Raw genomic sequence first — 24980 nt, 5'->3', positions numbered from 1 at the left:
TGCAGGACATGGCACGTCCGTGGAGGGTCTTCTAAGCCCTTCTCTTCACATTTTCCTTGATTTTGCTCCATTGTCACGGCTTCTATCCTTGGTTTATCATCCATATGCCTCAAATGATCGTTTTTAGACCTACAATCTCAACAAAAACACTAACAACCCGTGAAGCAAGGGATACACAAAAATTGAATGAAAATAGGATAGAAGTGAACCAAAATGCCAATATATCGAGTAAACAAGGCATCAAAATCACCCTAAAATCATATCAAATAAAACATCAGTTGAGTTTTTTTTTTTTTTTTTTTTTTTTGAGGAATCAATTGAGTTTATTTAGTACAATAAATATGAGATTAAAATTACCAAGGTAGGTAAAAAAAACGATTATATTCAATCAAAACAAAATACACTTGTTTAGGGAAAAAAATACACCCCGCCACGTGGTCCAATCCCATAGTGACACGTGGCCCAATCAAAGGGTGACACGTGTCCCTATAGGAAAATGTCGCGTGTTAGCTCAAAAAAAGCATCTGGAAAGAGAGTAAAGGGCCTCCTTACATCAGGAGGCCCAAATCCCAAGAATGCCATAAAACGGCGCCCCCCATATGATATGTGTCGTCAGCTGATTACGCAGCCAATCAGGGCACAGAAATCTAGGGTACAAGCCCTAAAGGGGCACAATTTCCCACCCCTATAAGTACCCCAATCATTTATGATGGCAGGGTGGATTGTGACAGAACCTTAAAAAAGAGCACTAAAAGCTACAACTTCTCTCTACTTTCTCTCTCTAGTTTATTCTGTTTTCCGGTAAATTACTTAATCGTCAGAGGCGGAACTCCGATAAACCGGAGTTCCATTGTTTTGCAGGTCTCTGAGTTTGCTTGCCGGCAAAGTATGACCAGTATCCAGGGATTTCAAAAATACCCCGAAACAACACCCACATAATTTTTGTCAAAAAACAAAAAAAAAAAAAAAAAAAAAAAAAAAACCCACATAATACCCAAAAAAAAATTAGGCAATTAACCCCTTTCGATAGCAGGCAATAAAAAGAAAAAAGTAGATAAAACCAAAAAATTCGCCCAAAAAAATCACAAGACCTTATTCGCTGACGATTCACAACCGTTTGAACGATCCCTAATTCGAAGATTCAACGCTTCGTAAGATCAATTCTTCGACAAATTTTCAAGGTTAGATCTTTTAATTGGTCGTTTTGTTTATGCTTAGTATTTTAATACATGCAATCAATGGTGATTTGATTTTTTTTTCCTAATACGTTTATGATAGCAGTTGAACTCTAAATGCTATTCTTGAATAAAATTATTCTCCAATTTGAATTTTATTTTTGCAATTTCGGCTTCAATTTTCTGTAGCTAACTGATTTGTGTTTTATAATTTTCATAGTCTCGTATGGCATTTTCACTGGTGTCAGTTAATTAGTTCAATTTATTAAAAAGCAATTACTCTGATTATATTTTTTTTGTGTATAATGTTCGATTTTCTGGTAGTAATTTTGCATGCGCCGCTAATTACTTTATTTGGTGGCATAATTCATAATTACTCTTGTGTTTAGTTATGTATTAATTTGACTTACTATGGTATCTGATGTTGGAGGGAGATTTTTAGAATGCTTTTTCTAGATTGGTTCAGTGTCTGATGTGGTAAAATGGAGGAGGGAAGTTGTGAAGCTAGGGGAGGGTGTTGTGTGTAGGCAAGGAGCACGGAGGGAAGTAGTGTGCAGGGAAGGGGGCAGGGAGGGGAACAATGTGCTAGCAGGGGAAGGGGGCAGTGTGCTTGGCGGGGGGCAGGTTGGGGAGAAGTGAGCAGGGAAGGGGAAGGGGAAGGGGAAGGGGAAGGGAGGGGATCAGTGTGCAGGATGGGGAGTAGTGATCAGGGAAAGGGAAGGGAGGGGATCTGTTCATTGGGTTCATTAGACTCTCGGCTCTCACTATAATCCACTACAATAGTACATAATTTTTTCTATGGTATTGAAGCATTAGTAGAAAAAACCACATTAGTAACGCCATTATTAACCGGCTTAAATTACGCAAGTTACCACAAGAATATTAGTAATTGGTATAATTAATGCAAATTATAAATAAATTAGCTTACATAATCAAGGCTAGTTACAATTATCAAGTCAAAGATAGGCTTTTCAAACATTATTAATGGGCATAGAAGAGTCTAGTTACAAATAGCTTGTCAAGATTGTATAAAAAAAAAGTACTATGATTTTGGTTATTTTTCTCTTTTCTGAACTGCTTTGTTCATGTGGGAAAATAACCATTGTTCAACATGTTTTTATAAAAACATGGCCGTAGGATTATGATAATGTATGCTACTTGCTTATTTTGCATGTTTGATTATTCCTTCAATTAGTAAAAGTTTTACACAAATTGTAGAAGTAACTTCTGCCAACTGACATTGATGTGGGTTTTCTTATGATTTTAATAATTGCTGCTAATTAGTTAAAGACCTTAAAGTAGAAACAAATTGTAGAAGTACCTTATGCCGACTGCCATGTAAGATTCATTATGGTATGATAGGCCAATGGAATATGATTATTTGTACCTGCTGGAATTTACCGTTATGCTTCACGGTATATCTCATGGTGAGATACTGTTTACTAATATTCATGTGGAATTTTAGAGCAATTTCTCTACAGCAATCTATTAATTTCATGCTTAAATAAAGGAGTGGTCAGGCTTCCTTTAGAGTACATGAATAAAATCAGAGAATTAGTACATCATATGTCTCACTTAATCATCAACCATTAACAAGTATGATAGTTGAATTCTTAGTTTGTTATCATTTCTACTGTGGTTTTCTCTATTAACAACTCTTGGAAAGTAAATTGAATTGCCTCAAAGTTGTTGTTTTTATTTTTATCTCAATATGAAGTTTATGGAAGCGTCGCTTTGAGACGTCTCCATGCTGCTGGCCATTCTTGCACTTCTTTTAATATCGGGGATGCAGCCTTGGGTATGGACTAGGCAGCATTTGTTTGCTACTGAATTTTAACCTTCTGATTCTTGATTATGCAAGTATCTGAAATTTGATATTTAACCTTTTTTCAGGTAAGGATATGCTCATATTTATAGTGAACTGGATGGTATAGTTTCCTGAATTCATAACTAGGGATGTGTTTCTTGCTGGGGGAGAGTTATGCAGGTTCGTTCATAGCTTGCTCGCAATTATTTAGTTGTTTCTGACTCATGAAATAGTTCATTGAATTCTTTCTTTCTTTCTGAGCTAATAAAGCGAGAGCAAGGCCACCCTGATTTCTTTGTTTGTAAATCCTTGCTTGCAATTGGGTAACCACTTTGTTTTAATTTTCTTGTCCTAGTTGATTAGACTGTTTTGGTTTATGATATGGGGATCCAAGTCAACTATTTTACAAATAGACTAGAAAATAATTTTTATAATAAATTTTTACCAAATTAAATTTGCTATGATGTTTGATCTTCTTTCTTTATTAAGGTCTACAGGAAGGTGATGGCTTCTTGTTATTAACTTTGATCAAGGCTATTATGTATTAATGTGCCTTGTATAATATAGAATGACTCATCGAATTATTGTATGAAATATTAGCTGAAAATATACGAAGTAGTATTGTTGACTTGTAATAGAAACCATTGATGTAATACATAATGTAATAGAAACCAGTGATGATGTTTCATGGAGTTGAAGCCAACCTTTGACATCTAACATAGCTTTAGAGGGCATACTAATGTGAGTTATGATTCATACTACATTTTATAAACTCTCATAGTTTTGAATGTTCTCTTGTAGTCTCTATTGGTGGTTATTGCATTTATCCTAAGTTCAATTGGCAGGCATAATGATTATCTGCAGGAACCTGTGCTTCAAGATGAAGCCTCTGGAACAGAAGACTGCCCTGTGAAGGTTACTCTACTTGCTAAACTCGTGCAAGGTTACCAAATTAATTTTTACCAAATTTTAAACTCGTGCCACAATCTTACCCGTGGCACAAAGGTCAATTTGTTGTAGTGAAGGTGGAGAAGCCTCTCCAGTGACCTAAAGAGGCCGCTCCAAAGGAGAAGCCGCTCCACTGCACATCTTTCTTTCCTCTTTACTTGGCCACTTTACCTTGGCTTCTTTCCATCATTTTCTTGCTTCCAACCTCAGTTCATCATCCATAGGCTTTAATTCGTCGTCTTTAGGCCTAAAATCTCAACAAAAACACTAACAACCTGTGAAGCATAAGATACACAAAAATTGCATAAAAATAGAGTGTAAGTGAACTAAAATACCAATTTATCAAGAAATGAAAGCTCAAAACACCCTAAAATCATAACAAATAACAAAGTTATCAAATCTGACCTGGAGAGGCTGCTCCAGTGCACATCTCTCTTTCCTCTTGACTTGGCTCCTTTACCTTGGCTTCTTTCCATCATTTTCTTGCTTCCAACCTCGGTTCATCATCCATAGGCTTCAATTGGTCGTCTTTAGGCCTAAAATCTTAAAAAAAAACACTAACAACCCGTGAAGCATAAGATACACAAAAATTGCATAAAAATAGAGTATAAGTGAACTAAAACACCAATTTATCAAGTAACGAAAGTTCAAAAACGCCCTAAAATCTTATCAAATAACAGGTTATCACTTAGGTGACTGTTTTAGACCATACAAAGATCTAATCAACTTGCACACTTTGGTTTCTTGTCCATTGAAAACGAAGCCTTCTGGTTGTTTCATGCACACTTTTTCCTCCAATTCACCATTAAGGAATGTCGTTTTTACATCCATTTAGTGCATTACAAGGTCATGAATCGCCGCGAGAGTTATCAATAACCTTATGCTAGTTATTCTTACCACCGGAGCATATGTATCAAAGTAATCAATACCGTGAATTTGCTTGCGCCCTTCGACCACTAATCGGGCCTTGAACTTTTCAACGGTTCCATCGATCCTTAACTTTCTTATAAAAATCCATTCACAACCTAAAGGAGTGCAACCGGGTGGTAAATTTGACAAAACCCAAGTATTATTTACATAATTGAATCCATTTCATCTTAGATAGCTTTTTTCCAAAATGCCGCATCTTGAAACTTCACAGCCCATCAAAGGTTTTAGGATCCTCCTCCACACCGTAGCAATATAGTGTTTGAGTTTTTATTGACTCCCTTGACCCTTCAACTAAATAAAGTTGAAAATTGGGTCCAAAAGATTTTTCTTTTCTAATTCTTTTACTTCATCTAACTTCCAGCAATGCAGTCTCATGACCGTTATTAATAGGATCATCAACAATGGCGGAGGTAGTACTAGGTACAATGTCCTTTGGCCTTGGAATTGATGAAAACCGAGTTTCATAAAAAATTGCATCTCTTGACTCTATCACCGTGTGAATCGAGACAATGTCATTTGGTACAATGACATAAAACCTATAGGCTTTGCTATGTTCCGCATAGCCTATGAAGATACTATCAATTCCCTTTTCACCCAATGCTTTTCTTTTGGGTTCCAGTAATCTTACAATTGTCCTACACATCCCTATACCTTAAAGTAATTGAGAGTAGGTTTCTTTTTGTGCAAAAGTTCATAAAGGGTAACTTTGTTCCTTTTATTAGGAACTCTATTTAAAATATAGCAAGCTGTCAACAAAGCTTCATCCCAAAATCCATCACTGAGACCCGAACTAGAAATCATAGAATTAACCATCTCCTTTAGGATTCTATTTTTCCATTCAGCAATACCATTTTGTTGTGGTGAATAAGGCACGATTACTTAATGGATTATTCCTATGGATTGAAAATAACTTGGATCAAAATATTCCCCGCCTCTATCTGTTCAAAGTTTCTTAACTTTTTCAATAGTTAGCAATTCAACATCGATTTTAAAGACCTTAAACTTATCTAGAGCTTCATCTTTAGAAGATAATAAATATAAGTAACAAAACTTGAAAAATCATCAATAAGAGTTACAATATAATTCTTATTTCCTAAAGAAGGCATGCTATGAAAATCACATAAATTACTATGCACCAATTCAAGCAATGTAGAATGTCTTTTTAACACTTGGAAAAGGATTTCTTGTAATTTTGTTCAACATGCATATCTTACACTTATCTATATTAAAATCAAATGCATTTATTAAACCAATTTTAGACATGTCATGCAAACGACGATAATTAACATGACATAACCGATTGTGCCATAGATAAGAAACATTAAGCATATAGATTGAATCGGCCACTTTATTATCAATACTTAATTTGAACATTTCATTACAATAATATCCTTGTCCCACAAATATACCGCTTTTAGATAAAATAAACTTATCGTCTTCAAAAACTATACTTATTCAAGAGTCTTCCAGACATTAAATTTTTCCTAACTTCCGGAACAAACACAACATCATTAAGAGTTAAAGTTTTTCTGGATGTTAACAACAATTCTACTTGACCTATGCCTTTAGCCTTAACCGTGGAATCATTCCCTATGTAAAAAATTGGCCCATCTTCTACTTCTTGATAAGTCTTGAAGAAATGACGGCTTTCGCACACATGTCTAGATGCTCCCGAATCTATCCACCAAGAATCACCATCCCGCACAACATTGATTTCATAAATCATATGCACAAAATTCATTTCTAAATTTTTAGACTCATGTTGAACATTACCTTGGACTTAGTCAATTTTTTGTTTACCTTAGCTACTTGTCTTCTTCTTTTTTCCAAAAGGAGCAATCCCTTTTAAAGTGAGGACTGCCATACACCCAACAAGTTCTGGATTTACCTTTCTTTTCCTTCTTGTTGTTTGATTTTTTGGTATACTTGAAAGATAGCTTGTTAGACTTTTTATTATTAGTCCCACTTGCTTTGTAACACCCTGACCCCAAACAAATTAGGGAGGGGCCTATTGTCCCGAAATGGGCATCAAGGGCCAACAACTATCCTCATATACCAACACGAGTCCTTTCGGCGCATTTTGTCCTCACTCATGCGCACCCCAGGAAAACGTCCCAAGAGGTCACCCATCCCTATACTACTCCCAACCAAGCACGCTTAATTATGGAGTATCTTAGCATATGGGCTCCCTAAAAGGAATATACATCTTGTTGGTATGAGCAATATATTAAACTCCTTTAAAGCAATCATGAGGGATATTACATGCTTGTCCTTCCTCCATCATATTGATGGTAGAAGCCGGAGTACCAATACGAAAATGAGCACCCAATTGTTCAAGAGACATATCCTCCTTTTGGTGCTTTAAGGAATTTCTTGTTTCTTTCCAAGATAAGGGTAATTTGTCAATTATGGATGCAATCGCAATAGCTTCATCCATAATCATGTTATGCTATCTTATAATCATGTTATGCTATCTTACTTGAAGCATCTTCGGCCAAGTACTTTGATTCAAGAGTATCCCAAAGTTCCTTTACACTTTCCTCATTTTGATATATATCAAACAAGGTATCCGACATCGCATTCAAAATGTGTCCACGACAAATGTAATCATCATTTTCCCACTTGGTCCTCCAACGAGTTATTTCCAAAGAATCCTCCTCCCCTTCCACTGGATGTGGTGGCATGGGGGTGCTAACAACATAAACTACATTCAAAGTAGTCAGTAGGAAGTAAATTTTATTTTGCCATCGACGATACTTACTCCACACCCTCAAACTTGTCAAGTTTTTGAAAATTGGCAGTCATCCCCTTCACCAAAGAACCCATATCTAAAGGCATAAATAACTGTTAGATTGTTAGAAATTTAAAGTGGGGTAAACTGCATATGTTCTTCTAGGCACGTAACTGAATGTCGCTTTCCTAATATTAATTTACCGACCCCACTTAGAACAACGGAGTTAAAATGGTAATACTATTGAGATGCAAAGAAGACCAACTAGGCTTGGTTGTTCTTACAAAGCTAGTCTAACAATGGTTATGTTTTGTGTTTATCACAAATCTCTTAAAAGAAAACTCAAGAATAACTTATAAAATAGAAGCCGGATAATGACATGCTTTTTATGACATTTTGTTTCACAAATGTAGCATTCTCTATTTACAGAGAATAAAACATGCTTAAACATACTTTTTTCCAAGATAAATGTCTTTAACATAAAATATTTATTAAAAGATATGTTTCAAAGAAATATAACTTTTAATCCATAAACGTTTAACACCCAAAAAACTCTAAAAGTTATTAAATTACATAACTTTCATAATGTATCAAGTATGTTAGCTAATTAATTATGTCATTTAACTACACAACTCCAAATGACATAAACATAAGAAACTTATAAGCACATTTATTACATAAATGTTCCCACAATAACAATACTTTTAAATTCAGTCAAATATTAAACAAACTCAGAGGCAAAAAGTAAATAAATTTGAGATGTAACGAGTAATTAAAACTTACATCGATCTCTCTTGAATCACCCATGTTGATCGATTGTTTTCGCAGAATCCTAAATCAGTATTTGCTATCGATCAGAGTACAGAATCTATATGTATATATAATAATTTGAAAGAGACTTGAAACCACGGTTTCCTATTCTCAAACCGACACAACTTAAGGCTTGTTATCACAAGTACTAAATGCAGTATAAAATAACCTAAATGCAGGATTTAAAGATAACACTTAATTATTTTAAAGACTATATTACCCTTTTAATAAACCTAAACTAATTTCATTTTCCTTTATTAATTGGAAGTTCGCATCCCCTTCATCTCCTATCTCCATCTCCATTGTATGTACAATGTACATTACAACTAATTAACTAAGAACGAGCTTAAAAGCTTCCCTGTTGCTCAATTTCTCGGAAGCCAATGCTATGAATTCGGAAGCCATTGTTGATATAAGCTAGATACACATTGTTTAATTCTCAGCATTTCTCTGATTGTATCTTCATTACCAAAGTGTTGATCAAAATCAAGCCATAGAGTCAAAAAATTAGGATCTATTTCAGGATTAAACAGTGAGGAGGCATAAATATAAACAGCCCGAGCACAATCTGAGTCATCTAAACTCTTTTAAAGCGCAGCAAATTTCAAGCACAACGCCTTCTCTCTATCATCGGTTATACCGGCTTCCGCTATTGTATCTTCGTACATCCTTCTCGTCTTTGCAACTCCGAATATTTCAACAACTTTTAATGGATCGTCATCAACCTTCAAAACATCAAATTTTTATTTTTTTTCTACGGTGAGAATCATCACCAAAAATAAAAATACACAAATCATCAATCTTAAAAAAAAATCAAATGTTATTTTTTTTTTCACAGGTTAGCATTATCAGCCTAAACTACTGCAAATCATCAACCTTCAAAAACTTTAATTTTAATTTATTTTTCAAGAAGTAGCATCATCACACAAAAAAATTACTACAAATCATCAATTCAAAACAAATTATTACGAAATACAAATCTAACGAAACCATAAAATTGGACTCAATGAATATGATAATAATTGTTAGAAAGTTATAGTGGGGTAAACCGGATATGTTCTTCTAGGCATGTAATTTAATACCGCTTTCCTAATAGTAATTTACCGACCCCATTCAGAACAACGGAGTTAACACGGTAATATTATTGAGATACAAAGAAGACCAACTAGGTTTGGTTGTTCTTACAAGACTAGTCTAACAATGGTTATGTTTTGTGTTTATCACAAATCTCTTAGAAGAAAACTCGAGAATAACTTGTAAGAGAAGCAAGAGAATGACATGCTATTTATAGAGAATTAAACATACTTGAACATACGTTTTTCCAAGATAAATGTCTTTAATATTTAATATTTATTAAAAGATATGTTTCAAAGAAACATAACTTTTAATCCATAAACGTTTAACACCCAAAACACTCCAAAAGTTATTATATTACATAACTTTCATAATTTATAAAGGATGTTAACTAATTAACTATGTCATTTAACTACACAATTCCAAATGATATAAAAAGATACTTCGGCCAAGTACTTTGATTCAAGAGTATCCCAAAGTTCCTGCACTTTCCAAATTTTGATATATATCAAACAAGGTATTCGACATCGCATTAAAAATGTGTCCACAACAAATGTAATCATCATATTCCCACTTGGTCCTTCGACGAGTAATCTCCAAAGATTCATCCTCTCCTTCCGCCAGATATGGTGGCATGGGGGTGTTAAGAACATAAACTACATTCAAAGTAGTCAATAGGAAGTGAATTTTCTTTTGCCATCTACGATACTTACACCACACCCTCAAACTTGTCAAGTTTTTGAAAATTGGCATTCATCTCCTTCACGAAAGAACCCAAATCAAAAGGTATAAATTACTATTAGATTGTTAGAAAGTTAAAGTGGGGTAAACTGGATATGTTCTTCTAGGCACGTAACTGAATGTCGCTTTCCTAATATTAATTTACCGACCCCACTTAGAGCAACGGAGTTAACACGGTAATACTATTGAGATACAAAGAAGACCAACTAGGCTTGGTTTTTCTTACAATGCTAGTCTAACAATGGTTATGTTATGTGTTTATCACAAATCTTTTAGAAGAAAACACGAGAATAACTTATAAAATAGGAGCTAGAGAATGACATGCTTTTTATGGCATGTTGTTTCACAAATGTAGCATTCTCTATTTATAGAGAATTAAACATAGTTGAACATACTTTTTTCCAAGATAAATGTCTTTAACATTTAATATTTATTAAAAGATATGATTCAAAGAAACATAACTTTTAATCCATAGACGTTTAACACCCAAAAAACACCAAAAGTTATTAAATTACATAACTTTCATAATTTATCAAGTATGTTCGCTAATTAAATGTCATTTAACTACACAACTCCAAATGACATAAACATGAGAAAGTTATACGCACATTTATTACATAAATGTTCCAACAATAATAAGATTTTTGAATGCAGCCAAATATTAAACAAACTCTGAAGCAAAAATAAATAAATTTGAGATGTAACGAGTAATTCAGACTTACATCGATCTCTCTTTAATCACCCATGTTGATCGATTGTTTTCGCAGAATCCTCAATCAGTATTTGTTGCCGATCAGAGTACAGAATTGTCTATATGTATATATAATAATTTGAAAGAGACTTGAAACCACGGTTTCCTATTCTCAAACCGACACAACTTAAGGTTTATTATCACAAGTACTAAATGCAGTATAAAATAACCTAAATGAAGGATTTAAAAACAACATTTAATTATTCTAAAAACTATATTACTCTTTTTATAAACCCAAACTAAATTCATTCTCCTTTATTAATACGAAGCTCGCATCCCCTTCATCTCCTATTCTCCATCTCCGTTATACATACAAAGCACATTACAACCAACTAACTAACTAAGAACAATTTTAAAAGCTTCCCCGTTGCTAAATTTCTCAGAAGCCAATGCTATGAACTCGGAAGCCGTTGTTGATATAAGCTAGATACACATCGTTTAATTCTCAACATTTCTCTGATTGTATCTTCATTCCCAAAGTGTTGTTCAAAATCGAGCCATTGAGTCCAAAAATCAGGATTTGTTTCAAGATTAAACAGCGGAGGCATATATATAAATAGCCCGAGCACGATCCGAGTCATCTAAACTCTTTTCAAGCACACCAAATTTCACGCACAACGCCTTCACTCTATTATCGGTTGTATCGGCTTCCGCTATTGCATCTTCGTACATCCTTCTCGTCTTTGCAACTCCGAATATTTCAACAACTTTTAATGGATCGTCATCAACCATCAAAAAATCAAATTTTATTTTTTTCTATGATTAGAATCATCACAAAAAATAAAAATACAGCAAATCATCAACCTTAAAAAAAATAAAATTTTAATTTTTTTTTTCAAGGGTTAGCATTATCAGCCAAAATTACTACAAATCATCAACCTTCAAAAAATCAAATGTTAATTTATTTTTCAAGGAGAAATTTATTTTTCAAGGAGTAGCATCATCACACAAAAAAAAAAGTACTGCAAATCATCAATCCAAAACAAATTATTACGAAATACAAACCTAACGAAACCATAAAATTGGACTCAATGAATATGATAATAGTTGTTAGAAAGTTATATTGGGGTAAATCGGATATGTTCTTCTAGGCACGTAACTGAATGCCGCTTTCCTAATAGTAATTTACCAACCCCGGCCCACTTAGAACAACGGAGTTAACACGGTAATATTATTGAGATACAAAGAAGACCAACAAGGCTTGGTTGTTGTTACAAGGCTAGTCTAACAATGGTTATGTTTTATGTTTATTACAAGTCTCTTAGAGGAAAACTCGAGAATAACTTTTGAAAGAGAAGCAAGAGAATGAAATGCTATTTATAGAAATTAAACATACTTGAACATACGTTTTTCCAAGATAAATGTCTTTAACATTTATTAAAAGATATGTTTCAAAGAAACATAACTTTTAATCCATAAACGTTTAACACCCAAAAAACTCCAAAAGTTATTAAATTACATAACTTTCTTAATTTATCAAGTATGTTAGCTAATTAACTATGTCATTTAACTACACCACTCCAAATGACATAAACTTAAGAAACTTATAAGCACATTTATTACGTAAATGTTTCAACAATCCTCCTCCATTTATATAATAAATGCTTAGAGCCTATACCTTGCTCAACATGATAAACACTCAAACTTGTGCATTACAAAAATGTCGAAACAATTGAATTTTTGCTTAGTATAACATATTTAACAATAATTCGGATTGTAATGATAGACCAAGCTTTGAGTCATACAACCACAATGAACAATTGAAGATGTCACACACACAAATTAACCACAAAATACATTGCTCCTTTGACACCATTAAAGGTCTTATGTCCATATCCAAACTATGAGTACTCCAAGCTAAGCCCCAAACTTGGTGAAGCGACCCAACTTCATACTCATTTAGGTAGATCTTTTATCATATGCTCCTACAATATGAGCAACATTACAAAGATCTATTAAGAAAATTTATTCAACCTCTTACATTGTAGAAAAACCGAGCACTAACCTTGGGATTTAAAATAAATGCTCCAAACCACAAATGAAGTAGTTACCTCATTGAACTTGAGATCTAGCGTTGTACTAGACGTCAAGTCGACTTTTCCTCCACTCATGACTTATCAATGGGCTTAAGACCCATCCCAAACGAAGTTTTATTCACAATCTCTCTTGGTAACGATTTCGTGAATGGATCCGCCAAATTGAGATTAGACCGAACAAAATCAATGGTAACGACCCCATCCTTTATCATCTCACGCACATAGCTATGGCGCACTCCTATATGACCTGATTTTCCGTTATAAACATGGCTATATGCTTTTGATATAGTAGAAGCACTATCACAATGTACTAAAATAGGTGACAAGGGCATAGGCCACAAGTCCATTTCACTCATCAAATTCCTCAGCCATTTCACTTCTTTACATGCCGAAGCCAATGCTATGAACTCGAAAGCCATTGTTGAGTCTGTAATACATGTTTGCTTCTTATATGCCCATGAAATAGCACCTCCTCCGAGAAGAAACACCCAACCACTAGTAGAAGAGTAATCCTCTTTATTGGTGATCAACCTAGCATCCGTAAACCCTTCTAAAACTAAAAGACCTCCTTTGTAAACCAAACCATGATGCAGGGTTTTCCTCAAATACCTTAGAACATGCCTTAGAGCTTGCCAATGAATCATACTTAGATTACTAGTATACCTACTTAGCTTGCCTACAACGAATGTTATATCCGGTCGAGTGCTTGTCATAGCATACATCAAGCATTCAATCAACCTAGCATAGTACAATTGTGAAATCGGACCTTCTCCATTAGGAACCAAAGAAGCATTTGGATCCATTGGAGTAGACATGAGAGAACTATCCCACTCACTAAACTTCTTAATCACTTTCTCAATATAATGAGACATTGTTAAAATTAGTGAGTCATTCCCTCTTTTTATCCTAATACCAAGGATAACATCTGCTTCTCCCATATCCTTCATGGTAAAGTAAGACGAAATAAATTATTTGGTCTTTTCAACTTGATCCAAATCAGTCCCAAATCTAAGCATGTCATCAACATATAAACAAATCATAACACCTTTTCCACCATTATCAAATTTGCTATATACACACTTATCCGACTGATTTATCTTAAAGCCATTTGCCAAGAAAACATCATTAAACTTTTGATGTCATTGCGTAGGTGCCTGTTTTAGCCCATACAAAGATCTAATCAACTTGCACACTTTGGTTTCTTGTCCATTGACAACGAAGCCTTCTGGTTGTTTCATGTACACTTCCTCCTCCAATTCACCATTAAGAAATGCCGGTTTTTCATCCATTTGGTGAATTACAAGGTCATGAATCGCCGCGAGAGCTATCAATAACCTTATGGTAGTTATTCTTGTTACCAGAGCATATGTATCAAAGTAATCAATACCGTGAATTTGCTAGCACCCTTGGACCACTAATCGGGCCTTGTACTTTTCAACGGTTCCATCGATCCTTATTGAAAATCCATTTACGACCTGAAAGAGTGCAACCGGGTAGTAAATTTGACAAAACCCAAGTATTATTTCCCATAATTGAATCCATTTTATCTTGGATATCTTTTTTTCAAAATGTCGCATCTTGAGACTTCACAACCTCATCAAAGGTTTTAGAATCCTCCTCCACACTGTAGCAATATAGTGTTTGAGTCTTTATTGACTCCCTTGACCCTTCAACTAAATAAAGTTGAAAATCGGGTCCAAAAGATTTTTCTTTTACTTTTACTAACTTCCGGCAATGCAGTCTCGTGATCTTTATTAATAGGATCATCTTCAATGACGGAGGTAGTACTAGGTACAATGTCCTTTGGCCTTGGAATTGATGAAAATCGAGTTTCATAAAAAATTGCATCCCTTGACTCTATCACCGTGTGAATCGAGACAAATTCATTCTGTTCAATGACATAAAACCTTATAACGAAGAGGAAAAAAAAGTTTAAAATCTTATAACTCATCAGGTATGAGATGTTCATTCAACTTAACCTCTAAAAAGTTATAGGAACTATTAGGAAGTAAAGGCCTCGGAATGTAGCGGTGGTAGACAGTAAATTAAGGACCCCGGAATATATCTCCGGTAGGTAGTGTAGGGCCTTGGAAATTAAGTCCGGTAGGTAGCAAAGGGCCCCAGAATTATATTCCGGTAGCCAGTGATGAGGCCTAGAAATCGTAGTCGGTATTAAGATGAAGGTCTTGAAAATATTTTACAAAGGGGATGAATATGAGTATTGCAAAGGTTTAGTGATGGTGGCTTTGGTATTGAAAATTTGAGAAATATCCGGATTTGTCAAACTAGATATATGAACAGTATTCGAGATTTGCTGTTGAGGATGAATGGTAGAAGGCCTTGAAGGTTGAAGACTATGACATGCTTACTAGTTAAATATCAAGGTTCTAATTAAATACTCGTAGTTATTAGGTGTAGGTTTAAAACAAGGGTAAGTTTGGAAAAATAAAATTTGACTAAAATTAATTTGTCCTGCATTTAGGTAAAATTGTACGTGCAATTAGTACCTCCCTTTATTATTACTTCGTATTATTTTTGGTACTAATGCAAGTAGTATTTTGCCTAAATGCAGAATAAGATAATTTTTGTAAAAAGTTTATATTCCAATTTTATCCTTAGTAATATCGATTTGCTACATGCGATGCGCGCAAACTGTGTTTCCAAAAAGGGTGTATCGCGCACAGACTGTGTTGCCAAAAAGGGTGGTTGAATATGACGTTAACTTAAAGAACAATTATTTTGCTAATTACCAATTTTAAAGGTTATTTCATTAATTATATTTCGAACAATAATTATTTTGCCGATTACCAGTTTTAATGGTTATTTCATTAATTGTATACAATGATGAAACACATTATATATAGAACACAATAATTAGCCCACAATTTTACTTTTTATACTTCTTCCGTTTTGTATTAGATGACACATTTTATTTAGACACATTTGTCAATGCATATTTTTTAATGCAAATATTTATGATTACATATTAGTAAAAATTACAAAAATTTGACATTTAAAAAATAGATGTTGTGACGAATCTAACAAGACCCAACATGACTATAATTTTTCTCAACACGAAATCACAAAACAAAGTCAAAGCAAGTTATGTGAATAGCGCACAAAGTCTAACCGTGTCATCTAATTTGGAACGTACGCAGTACAATAACTGTAACAAACAAAACTACCTTCAAATCTTATAATTGGTAGTGTGGGACAAACAGGAACATGGAACAAGAATCCTATTTTTTTTGTATCATGGTTGAAATATTGTTTAATGGTGTTACAATAGTGGTACCTAATTAAGAATATGATTATTTAGTATTAATGTGGCATATTCAAACAAGAATAATGTGCCAGAATGTTAAAAAATTAAAAAGAAATTGCGAAGTGGACATGTTAGTGGGCTTTATTAATCATTAATTAGTGGACATGTCATAACAATTAAAATCGTAAGTTTACTTTTGTGGTACCTTAATTATGATAGTGAAACTTACTACTCCGTAATAGTTTCGGTTATTAAATATGGAGTAGAAGTGTGAGGCATTAAGTACAAAGTTTCCATTGCACATCACTTGTATTTAGGATTAATTGAACCACTTTTTCAATAAGATAAAAAATTCATATTCATATAGCTCCGTTACAGCTTTCATTAGGTGCTCTGAGATGAAACACTACAACAATCTCCAGAAAACTCAACTGAAAAATGCAGAAAATGATGAACTGAAATACCAAATTCAAGTGAACATATTTACAGAATTAATAGCTTGAAAAAAATAAAAGTTGAATAACTAAGCTGCTATAAAATAGTACTCTAAACCCGCCTAGATATTATAACGTAACAACTAAAATTAAGAGATTTGATAACTTGTAAATCTGTCTTATGCCTATGAAGAAGATGGTATCAGCTATTCTGCAAAGCAGAACCTATGCACTTGTATCTCCCAAAAATGTATCCTAGATGCTTGAACAAAAATTATTTACTTTGCTGTACAGAGTTCTTTTCTGCCCCTACTCTTTTCTCTTATCTGTTTATAAACTCTTATCTACAATGCTTTGGTTGGCTCCGTTGCATATGCATCAGCCCACTTTTGGTTGCTGCAATGTAGATGCACCAGTAAGGCCCTCAATCACGGTGGTGACTTCAGAACTATCATCAAGAATTCAAGATAGTATCTTGCCATGCTTGGTTTCTGACCAATTGTGCAAGCGTACACTCATAGATTGGTGGAAATGATGTGTTCTTGGCTAAAGGACCATATTGTCAAAATTATTCCCAACAACTATCTTCACACCAACATTCATTCTATTCATAAAAAAATAAATAAAAAAATAAAATAAAATAAAATTAGAACAAGGAGTTTTAAATCAGATCAGTGAATCAAGAGAAAGAAGAGCAAGAGAAAGTTTCAGGAATAATGGTGACTCACAGTTTCAGGAATTAGATCAGACTTGTAGAAAGGTTTCACCATTGTTGGGCCCGTATTGTAATACGACCCATTACATTTAGGGCACCAATCCAAGAAGCAATAACTCAGCAAGAATGAGCAAAACGGCTTGATTGGAATAAATAAGGAAAGCAGCATCAAGGATATCAATCAAGGAGATACTTGCCAAAGATACACCTACAGAACAGGGAAGAAGATAAATCAAGAAGATCTTCCTCATTTTGAATATATTCCGAATACCTTTGTAAACCCTAGAGATCCCTAGGTATAAATAGGCATAATTAGACAATTTTGAGCATTCATGTACGCATATATACTCTAAAAACAATAGAATTACTCTACAATTATCTACGGAGCTTCGTCCCTACTGGAGAAGGAGGCTTGTCCTTGTTCAATATTGTATCTCTGACTTATTCTCTTTTCCTAATAGATTCTATTCTGTTTGTTCGTTGTTTGTTCATTGCTTATCTACTGCTTTATTCTTGCTTTATCGCTATTTTGTATGCTTTTGGTAGTATGATTGTTATTACCCCTCAAACCTAGCAGATTCTCATATGCCCTTGTTGAGATTTGCCTAAACAATTTGGCGCCCACCGTGGGGCTGATAATCAATTAACCTACCAATTCGCCAAAAAACCAATACAAACACCATGTCTGGGCACCAACATATGCCAAGTACTCTTTACCATGGCCGAAATCAATGAGGGAATGAACGCATTCCGTCAAACCTTAGACCAACAAAAAAGCCAAATTGAAACACTGTTGGCCCAAAAAGTTCAAACTGAAGCCAAGCTTACCAGTCTCACCAAGCAAAATGAAGCCCTCCGTAGCCAAATACAATCAGTCGCTTCTAAAACCATTAATACCAGAAAGAACACTGAAAGTATAGCCATGCAGCTTGATATGTCAGGTACTTTTCATACCCCTAATGGGGAAAAAGGATCTAACACTAGGGAAACAGCCCTAGATCTAGACTCTTTGAATGCAGGAACCCCTAAGCAGAACAGACAAGAAGGATCTGAGGAGGGGAAGATAGAAAAGGTAGTCAGGGAGTACCTCAAAGCAATCGAAGCCAAGATCGCCAAGATCCCTGGAATGCCAAAGCCCATGGAGGAAGAGGCGTCAGATGGCTATATAGAATCTCCCTTCTCAGAAGAGATCGCCATGGTAGAAGTGCCAAAGAGGTTCAGCACACCCAACATGGCCATGTATGATGGAACAACAGACCCTGATGAGCACGTGTCCCTCTACAAGCAGAAGATGATGACCAGCTCAATCCCTAGAGATATCAGAGAGGCCATCATGTGCAAAGGCTTTGGAGCTACATTATCAGGTCCAGCTTTAACTTGGTTCATTAATTTAGATAATGGGACAATTCGATCTTTTGCAGGAATGGTAAACCTATTCAAAGTCCAGTTCGCCAGCAGCAGGAAAATAGAAAAAGCAATTATCGGATTTATACCGTGTTGTGCAAAGACATGGTGAATCCTTAAGGGATTATCTTAACAGGTTCAACAGGGAAAAGATTGGAATACATAAGTGCGATGCTCCTACAACCATTGAAGCGTTCAGAAGAGGATTGCTAGATCACAGTGAACTCTACAAGGAATTAACCAAATATCCATGCACAACCTTTGAAGACGTACAAGCTAAGGCAATGGCTCAAGTCAGATTCGAAGAAGATGCATATGCAAGAAAGACTCCAGAGCTCAGAAAGGATGAAGATCGTCCGTCAAGAAGGAACAACAACTTCCCCAGGATAGATCATCGATTCAAGCCATATCAGCGTTCCCGCTTTGATGAAGGATCAGTCAATGCTGTCGAAGGAGTGTTTTCTGATTGGAGGGAAGATCCTGAGCTCCCACCCAAATTGCACGAGTATTGCTTCAATGTCAACCCTGCAGGAGTAATAAGGACCTTAAATAAGATGGGAGACACTGTCCAATGGCCCAGAAGGAGTGATAGGCCTGGGGAGAAGAAGGATCCATCCAGATGGTGTGATTTCCATTCAGATATCGGTCACACTACTGACGAATGTGTCGCGCTCAGAAAGGAAGTTGCATACTTGTTAAAGAAAGGCTACCTCAAAGAACTCTTGTCAGATAGATCTAAAGCTTCAAGGAAGGACAGAGAGTCCAAGCAAGGAGGTCCTCCACCCCCACCTCCAATTGTCAAAACCATCTGTTTCATATCAGGAGGGTCAGAAGTATGCGGCCTAACATATTCGGCAGCAAAGCGGCATGCAAAAGAAAGCAACAAAGAGCAACCAGATAAGAGGGAAAAATCAAAGATAGACATCCCTATCATGTTTGAGGAAAGCGATGCAGTAGAAGGTCATCATGACGGTCTAGTGATCTCACTCCCAGTTGGAAATTGCATGATCAAACGAATCCTAATTGACAATGGAAGCTCTGCAAATATCATCATGTTAGATACCTTGAAGCATATGAACATAGATGAGAAGAATATCGTCAACAAATCAACAATGCTAGTAGGATTCAGCGGGGAAACCAAGAAGACAAGTGGAGAGATTACATTGGCAACATACGCAAAAGGGATCAACCTGCAAGTCAAGTTCTTAGTGATCGACACTCTATCCTCATACAATATGATTCTGGGAAGACCCTGGATACACGAAATGAAAGCCATCCCTTCTACGTACCATCAGGTCATTAAGTTTCCTACTAGATGGGGAATTCAAGAAATCAGAGGAGATCCTAGGGAAGCTAAAGAATGTTACAAGATAGCACTGAAGGCAACATCTGCAGAAAAGAGTTCAGCATAGCAATCAGAGGGTCAGCTGGGCCAAGAGAAGTTGAGTATATCAGAAGAGCAAGAAGCTACAGAAGTCTAGCTGAACCCCTTACATCCAGATCAGAAAGTCAGAATAGGATCAGAGCTGAAAGCAGAACTCAGACAGCAAATTTACGACTTTTTGGAAGAAGAGAAAGATGTGTTTGCTTGGACCCATGAAGACATGAAAGGCATTTCCCCAGAAGTTATCACCCACAAGTTGAACGTAGATCCAATGCATACACCAGTGAAGCAAAAAAGAAGAAAATTCGCGCCAGAAAGGAACAAGATCATCAACGAGGAAATTCAAAACCTACTGAAGACAGGAAAGATCAGAGAGGTAAAGTACCCAGAATGGCTTGCCAACGTGGTGGTAGTAAGGAAGAAAAATGGGAAATGGCGAATCTGCATAGACTTCACAGACATCAACAAGGCCTGCCCAAAAGACCCATTCCCTTTACCTCATATCGATGCCATGGTAGATGCCACAGCAGGACACGAGTTGCTATCCTTCATGGACGCCTACAGTGGTTACAACTAGATCTTCATGCACAAGGATGATCAAGAGAAGACAGCCTTCATCACCAGCCAAGGAATATACTGCTACAAGGTGATGCCTTTCGGATTGAAGAATGCAGGGGCAACGTACCAAAGGTTGGTAAACAAGATGTTTGAAGAACAAATTGGAAACACAATGGAAGTGTACATAGATGATATGGTAGTTAAATCCAAGAAGGCAGAAGATCACGTCAGAGACCTTGGAGAAGCATTCACAATCCTGAAGCAATACGGCATGAAGCTAAATCCCACAAAGTGCACATTTGGAGTACAATCAGGAAAGTTCCTGGGATACATGGTTACACAAAGGGAAATAGAAGCCAGTCCGGAACAAGTCAAAGCCATCCTAGACCTAGAGCGACCAAAATCCAAGAAGGATGTACAAAGCCTAACAGGGAAAATCGCGGCACTGAACAGGTTCATTTCAAAGTCTTCAGAAAAGAACAGAGCTTTCTACGAGGTACTAAAAAAGAACAAAGAGTTCAAGTGGGAACAGGAACACGATGAGGCATTCCAGAAGCTGAAAGAATATCTAGCCAACCCGTTGATTCTCTCCAAGCCCAAAGAAGGAGAGCCACTCCAGCTATACTTTGCAGTATCTGAAGGGACGGTCAGTGCAGTTCTCACAAGAGAAGAAGAAAAGGAACAATTTCCAATCTACTACGTAAGCAAGACCCTGCTCAGCGCGGAAACAAGATATGCATCACTAGAGAAAATCATTTTAGCCTTGTTCACTGCTTCAGTGAAGTTACGTCCATACTTCGAGAGCCATTCCATACAAGTACGAACCAACTACCCCATCAGAGCTATCATGAGAAAGCCAGAAATGTCAGGAAGGATGGAGAAATGGGCCTTACATTTGAGCAGGTACGACATACAGTACGAACCCAGGACAGCGGTCAAATCCCAAGCCTTGGCAGACTTCGTGGCAGACTTCAGCCCTACACTTGAAGAAGAAGCGCAGAAGGAAGTGCTAGCTCTACAGGAACCAAAAACTGCGCAGAAATGGACACTCCATACATATGGTGCAGCAAACATACGAGGAGTAGGCTTAGGAGTAGTACTAACATCACCCCAAGGAGACAAGATAGCACAGGCAATAAGGTGTAACTTCAAAGCTACCAATAATGAAGCTGAATATGAAGCACTAATCACGGGGCTAACCGTTGCAAAGGACATGAAGATACAACACCTTGAAGTCATTTCTGATTCTCTACTCATGGTAAACCAAATCAACGGGCAGTATGCAGCAAAAGACACTAGAATGATTGCCTACCTAGAAGTCACAAAGAAGCTCATCAAAGAATTCAAGGAGTTCAAGATAGAACAAGTACCCCGAAACCTGAACACCGAGGCAGACGCACTGGCAAATTTGGGGTCAAACATCAATCCAGAAGAATTCGGGGCAATCCCACTAGTACACGTACTCTCACCAGCCATAGAGAAGGAGTCAACCATGAGTGTCTACGAAATTCAAGCAGGCCCTATAGAAGAAGAAGACAACAGTTGGACAACGCCTCTGAAAGAATACCTCTTGGGCAACACGAAACCAACAGGGAAAGCATTCGCTCAGAAAGCCTCCAAGTACTGCCTGATGAGCAACGTACTCTTCAAAAAATCTGCAGCAGGACCTTTCTTAAGATGCCTGGAAGGAAAATAAGCTCAGCAGGTCTTACAATCCCTACACAGTGGAGAATGCGGAAATCACTCCGGAGGAAGGAATCTAGCCAACAGAGCACTTAGAATGGGATACTACTGGCCCAGCATGAGGAAGGATGCAGCAGAGTTCGCCAAGAAATGCCTAGCATGCCAAAAACATGCGCCCTTGACACACAAGCCATCAGAAGAATTACACCCTACGTTGACACCTTGGCCATTTATGAAGTGGGGAATGGATATAGTAAAGCTACCCCCGTCATCAGGACAGATGGTGTACTTCTTAGCAATGACAGACTACTTTTCCAAATGGATTGAAGCAGAAGCATACAAGGAAATCAAGGATAAGCACGTCATCTCATTTATAAAGAGGAACATTCTAAGCAGGTTCGGAGTACCAGCAGAGATCATTACAGACAATGGGTCCCAATTCATCAGCAACAAAACCACCAAGTTCTGTAAAGAATGGAACATCTCCCTTATCACATCTACACCAAGGTACCCACAAGCAAACGGACAAGCAGAATCGAGCAACAAAGTCCTTATAAGCAACATGAAGAAAAGGCTGGAAGGAGCCAAGGGAAAATGGGCAGACGAACTACCCAACATATTGTGGGCAGACATGACAACTCCTAAAAGCGCTACAGGTCATACCCCTTTCTCACTGGTTTACGGATGTGAAGCTGTAATCCTAACAGAGGTAGAAGTACCTACAGCGAGATACGGGCTAATGACAGAAGAAAGAAACCAAGCAGAACTAATCCACAACTTAGACACAGTGGAGGAACTCAGGGAGGACGCGCAAATGAGAATGGTAGCATATCAGCAGGAAGTAGCAAGATCCTTCAACAAGAATGTCAGAATCAAAGTCTTCAAGATAGGAGATTGGGTTCTCAGGAAGGTATACGAAAACACCAGGAAAGTCAATGCAGGAAAGCTACCACCCAACTGGGAAGGACCCTATGAAATCACTAAGGTAGTAGGTAATGGAGCATACAGACTCAGGAATGCAGAAGGAAAAGAAGTACAACGAAGCTGGAACGCAGCACATTTAAAGTTATATCATTTCTGAAGAAAGGTACGCAGTTATTATTTCTATTTTGTCTTTTAATTTACTAAAAGGAAAAAAAAAATACAAAAAAAGAGAAAAATACAAAAATACAAAAATCTCCAACAGCCAAAATCAGCACGAAAGGTACTCATCTATCTCTATCCTTTGTCAATTTGCTTTATAATCATTACGAGTACTGACTTTGGCATCGGAGGGCCGTTGGGGAAACCCACGGCCACCCCTCACCTTCTTCTGTTTCGCAAGGAACACGACTGACATTACTGAGCAAGAATATAACAAGTCCCTTCACTACAGAACAAAGACAAGTCATTCCTGAAAAGAGCAGACCTACTATCCTTACAAAGCATACAAACACATGTAAGTAGCATCACAACTGCATCACAGCTGTAACACAACTGTAATACAACTGTAATACAACTGTAATACATTCGTGATACAACTACAATCACAACACACTATACAGAAAAGTCAACCATACAGCAAGAAAGACAGAAATACTTAGTTGCATTGCAACAAAATTAGAAAGAGCATCCAGCTACAGAAGTGTAGCACAAAATAAAAACAAAATTATCCAAACTGCACTAAGGCAGTAAACAGAAACAGCATTCAAAAGTTTTACATTTTTTTTAAAAGGTGACGCAGCACCAGTTAAACTAATTCTCCCCCATGTTGTCAGCAGGAGCTACTTCTTCAGCAACAGGCTTCATCACCTCTGGGGCATCCTTGACTTCTTCATTATGAGGAGAGTTCACTTCCTCATCAGCAAAGCTCAGCAGTAGTGAGCCAGGAGCAGCAGTCCCCTCAGGAAACGCCTTCTCGAAAGAAGCCTTATCACCATTATAGTCCCAAGCCTCATGTTTTCCTTGCTGAAACTCCTCCATCATCTCAAGACGTGCCTTCCCGTAGTAGTACGTAGCAGCATCAATGGCCTCGTTAGCAGCTTCCTTCAAGGTACCCTTCAGCCCATCCCGCTCAGAAATGCAGTCCTGATGCTTAGTCCGTTCAGCCTTCAAAGCCTCAGTAGCAGCCTTGTACTTGTCACACAGAGCATCACGCTCCTTCTTCATAGCCTCATACACCCGAGTAAATTCTGACACCTTGCCTAAGACACCAAGGCAAGACTGAAGGCTCTGCACAGCAAAGATGAAGTGTAAGGAGCATATTTCAATAAGGTCGATTTTATAAAAAAATTTTGGAGTATACTATACCTGGAAAGACTTTACAGCCGCCTCTTGTGAAAGGTCAGCAAAAGTCATCGAAGACTGGCGATCCTTGAAAGAAGGAAACAACAGGGTATCTACATGCGGAGCAAGAGAGTCAAAAGAAAACTCAGCAGCGTCAACATCAATAGGCATCTCCAACTTCCTCTTGAGACTGGCACGAGACGGAGGCGGAGGAGGGACACCCTTAGGAGCAACCATCTTGATGGGAACAGCCTCAGAAGTCTGGGAGG

General features: G+C 36.8%; 1 protein-coding gene and 1 long non-coding RNA gene across 2 annotated transcripts; both read left to right on the top strand.

Annotated features, from left to right (window-relative positions):
• The first annotated feature begins 1003 nt into the window (after nt 1–1003).
• On the top strand, nt 1004–3694 carry LOC145579019 (uncharacterized). The gene is made up of 2 exons (XR_014098972.1): nt 1004–1181; nt 3069–3694. It is a non-coding gene; the product is annotated as an uncharacterized LOC145579019 (long non-coding RNA).
• Nucleotides 3695–23008: 19314 nt separating this feature from the next.
• On the top strand, nt 23009–23527 carry LOC145577852 (uncharacterized). The gene has a single exon (XM_081635283.1). The coding sequence runs from the start codon at nt 23009–23011 to the stop codon at nt 23525–23527; it is 519 nt and encodes a 172-aa protein (XP_081491409.1).
• The last annotated feature ends 1453 nt before the right edge of the window (nt 23528–24980 follow it).

This window comes from Chenopodium album, chromosome 14 (genome assembly GCF_948465745.1).
Source record: "Chenopodium album chromosome 14, dcCheAlbu1.1, whole genome shotgun sequence".
Lineage (NCBI taxonomy): Eukaryota > Viridiplantae > Streptophyta > Magnoliopsida > Caryophyllales > Amaranthaceae > Chenopodium > Chenopodium album.
This window is presented reverse-complemented; position numbering and strand designations above follow the sequence as displayed.

Coding starts and splice junctions, on each gene's coding strand:
- LOC145577852 (XM_081635283.1), top strand. CDS start 23,009: ATGAAGAAAAGGCTGGAAGGAGCCAAGGGAAAATGGGCAGACGAACTA.